Source organism: Argentina anserina, chromosome 1 (assembly GCF_933775445.1).
Source record: "Argentina anserina chromosome 1, drPotAnse1.1, whole genome shotgun sequence".
Classification (NCBI taxonomy): domain Eukaryota; kingdom Viridiplantae; phylum Streptophyta; class Magnoliopsida; order Rosales; family Rosaceae; genus Argentina; species Argentina anserina.
Window position 1 is genome coordinate 13,829,276 of NC_065872.1, and position 3,734 is coordinate 13,833,009.

Consider the following 3,734-nt stretch of genomic DNA (forward strand, 5'->3'; position numbering starts at 1 on the left):
AATTGACATAGCAGCATATACAATTTCTTTGGATACCTGGACTACCCCGTGTGACATAGAAGACGCAAAAGCCTGGGTCAAGAGCAGAAGTTCAGTTAAGAAAGTTTGAGGTAGTTTTCTTCTTCCTTCATTTTTCCTTTGATAAGTGCATCTTAACAAAATTGTGATGCTGAACATAATAAAGATAAAAGATGAAAGAAAGAATATGGAGAAGGAGAGATGGCAGAAGTAGGGAATAGAGTTACCACCACATATATCCTTCTTGATATCATTTTTCTTTGAACATTCTGATCGCTTCACAAATGGACTGAAACAAGTATGCCACCTCATTTAATTCTTCACCATCTGTGCCGCGTCTATAATAATTCGGAAGATGATGTTTGCAATTGGAGTCTCATGTAATTCCCTTTGCTGCGCAGGATGCACGCAATTGGATATCCAATTACGTAGTACGGAGTTATACCTTCTGTGGGATTCCTATCCTTCACCTTGTATCTTTTTGTTAGTTAATAGCCCATCTATGTAAATATGGGTTCTATTCAATCATGTGAGGACTACTCTGCTTCTAGAGATATTTTGATGTTCTGTATAGGTTTAACTTTAACTGCTTGCCATATATGTGGCTCTTTTTTATACTGCCTTTTAAGTAGTGAGATCAAATCGGTTTATCATACTTGGTGTTTTCATTATATCACTAATTTTATATGGGATTGTACACCTATCATTCTGTAGTTGTGTTTGTTTGCTGATTTCTACAGCTCCCAACTCTTATCGACTACATTTCGCTCTATTTACATTACTTATTGATAATCCCAAGTTATCACCCGCAGCAACGCGCGGGCTCCTATCTAGTGTTCACTCTATTTCTGTGATATTATGTGATGACACTCTTATTTAGTAGGGTTGAGATTCAAACCTTCTATATCTTAATGTCACCTGACCAGATCTTGATCGACACTCTTTCTATTCGATTCACCATCAGCCAATAATCGGTCACCGGAAAAACGTCCACTAAACTGTTGTTGCAATACTGCTGTAGCAATTTTACGCTCTTGCTTGATGAGGACTATGAGATATTGAGATTATCTCAATATGCTCCCCCTTGATTCCAGATGTACCATTCTGTTGTACATTTTTTGAACTATTAGTCGCCATCCTCTAATTTTGAACCATGAATAGAGAGCCAGCTAAACTGCATTTTTCTACCTAAAGATCAAACAGAACAAAAAATTGTAAGTCTTGCGCATTTTTTTTGGTTAAAAAAGAAGAATCAGTCCTCTTTCAACTCTGATCACATGATAATCTAAAATGGTATGAACTCCTTGAATTAGGGCTAAAAGAACAACCGTTTTTCATGAACGTTTCAACTTGATTTAGATGCACTGCAAATCATTGTTGGCTAATCAAGTTAGAAACGGGAAAGAAAAACTTAACAAAAGTAAAAACTTAGACCAAGATGGGTTGGAGGACGATCTAGTTTCTGTTTGGTTTTTAAATTTCCAGTGACTCATTGAGAATTGGTTTATATACATCATAACATAACTCCTCAAAATTTAGAAAGCCAATATTCAAATATAACCACAAAGTACATGATAATACAGTTTTGCATCTCAGATAAAAGAAAAAAAAGACAGAGATAGAAAATTTCTCAATTAACCATTACACCAACAGAGCTCAAATGCTCGAATGCAACACAAAAATTCCATCCTGCACAGGTGGATTAAACCACGGTAATAGTATATCAGGTGATAGCAAAGGGTGGGAGCAAATGGGGCAACTGGGTTTGACCACCAGCCACTTAGAAATGCAAGGTCCATGAAAGCAATGCAAGCATGGTAATCGAACACCGTCGTCATATTCAATCTCGTAGTCGTCCAAACAAATAGCACATGTTCCACATCTCGTAGCTTTAAAATAGCCCCGCATAGAATCTCTAATCGCTTCATCATCTTTAAGATGATGCTTAACTGCAATTGTATCACAAAGTCGCACATCAACAAAACCCTTGGTGTCTGATCCAATGGAACTTTGAACAAGATGAATTATTTTTGGCACAATTTTGGCCAAAAGTCTTGGAGGAATATGCGCCTGGACAAAATCCATCATCAGATGCCCGGAAGGAGTTTGTGCAATAGTTTCAGCATTGTGGTGATGGAACTCAGAGGGACGGACCGTTATGGCTTTAGTTGGGGATCCGGGGATCATCCAAACCTCTAAAACTTCTCCATCCGGCAATGTTGCCAAACTGTGCATGGTTTCCTTATAGAACATAAATCGGATCATAAGCGCATCATCACTAGGTGGAATCATCTGGGCTGCTGCAGTCTCAACAGAGCTGCATAGCTGCCATACCACACCAAATTCGGAGAGTTGGTAAATTGCGAGGGTTCCCGGTACCACAGACATAATTTTAGAATCAGGTAGTCGGTACTTGGTAAATTCCAAAGGCTGCAAAGAAGCTGATTAAATGAGGCAAGCTAGCTGTTTGAATAGTAGGGATGATAAACTATATATATATAGTGAAGCAACTAGAACACCAACTTGGACACGGACTCCCAATCACGGCTAAGAAATTAGTCACTTCCCCAGTTGGATCCGGCTTAGACACGAATTCTAGTCTGCTATGGATTTCTTACTGCTCTTGGGAAATTTTTTTAGCAATTTAACCAGGTCAATTACGATTAACAAAACTTGAGAACAAGATTATAAACATATCCATTCAAAAAGAAGTAGCAGAAACATAAATTTAATTTTTCCGACCTGCAATTGAATATGATGGCTGTTTTCCGGTGGTCGGAGGAATCTTCACAGGGAAAGAAGCGAGAAGCGATTGGCAACCTGAAATCCTTCTCCGAGGATCGGCAGGAAGAGGATCGGATAACAGTTTAGGGATCTGATTGAAGTTTGAGGTTTTTTTTTCCTGAGAATCGGTTGAGGTTTAGGTCGTGGTTGATCGTTCTCTAATCTAGAAACCCCAATAATGTACGGCCCGGTCCAAACACGCAAGTACACTGTACACAAACTTAATCTCAAAACATGTTCACGTGCGTGAAGAAGAACCTGTAACACTTCGAGTCGAAGCTTCAAATCTCTTTCCAGCCACGCCAGCACTGTCGCCGGCCGCCACGTACTCAACTTGCCTAAATTCAAACAAAATTGTCTTAGAGGAGAGTCGCACAAACGCCCAGTCCTTTTTAGGTACAACGACTTGGCCAACTCATCTAAACCAACTTCACGTTTTTATCTCTTCAAAATATATAACGTATTTACAAAGTTTTGGCAAAATATCTAATTTTAACTAACTTTACTACTTTATTTTTATTTTCTACGCTTAAGTATTCACGTAAAATTAATTTTAAACTACAACTCACTGCAAACTGATATTTATATAAGATTTGAAATATATTAGATAATTGATCAAATGAAAATCTATTCAAATTTCTTTCAAAAATTTCATGTTTTTGTTCAAATTTTCATCAATATTCTTAATTATTTTTTAAAATCGATATATCTTTAAAAATTTAGTTGAAATTTCTATTTTTAAGCCCTCGATATTTTCATTCTCGCCGAAATTTTAGTCCTTGACTACAATAATTCATGCATTTTTTGTATATTTTCCAGGAATGTTGATCACTAGTGTAGAGACTACACAAAACGTATATATGTGGATCAGTACTGGACCTCATTCTCAGATATCAGAATTATCAGAAAACTTATTTTATTTCCAAAAAGTT

General features: G+C 37.2%; 1 protein-coding gene across 1 annotated transcript; it reads right to left on the reverse strand.

Annotated features, from left to right (window-relative positions):
* Positions 1–1,534: 1,534 nt before the first annotated feature.
* LOC126796143 (uncharacterized) lies at positions 1,535–3,129 on the reverse strand. Its single transcript, XM_050522913.1, has 2 exons — positions 2,761–3,129; positions 1,535–2,448 (listed from the first exon to the last, which is right to left on the reverse strand). Exon 2 carries the CDS (start codon positions 2,404–2,406, stop codon positions 1,675–1,677), a length of 732 nt encoding a protein of 243 aa, XP_050378870.1. The 5' UTR covers positions 2,407–2,448; positions 2,761–3,129; the 3' UTR covers positions 1,535–1,674.
* Positions 3,130–3,734: the final 605 nt, after the last annotated feature.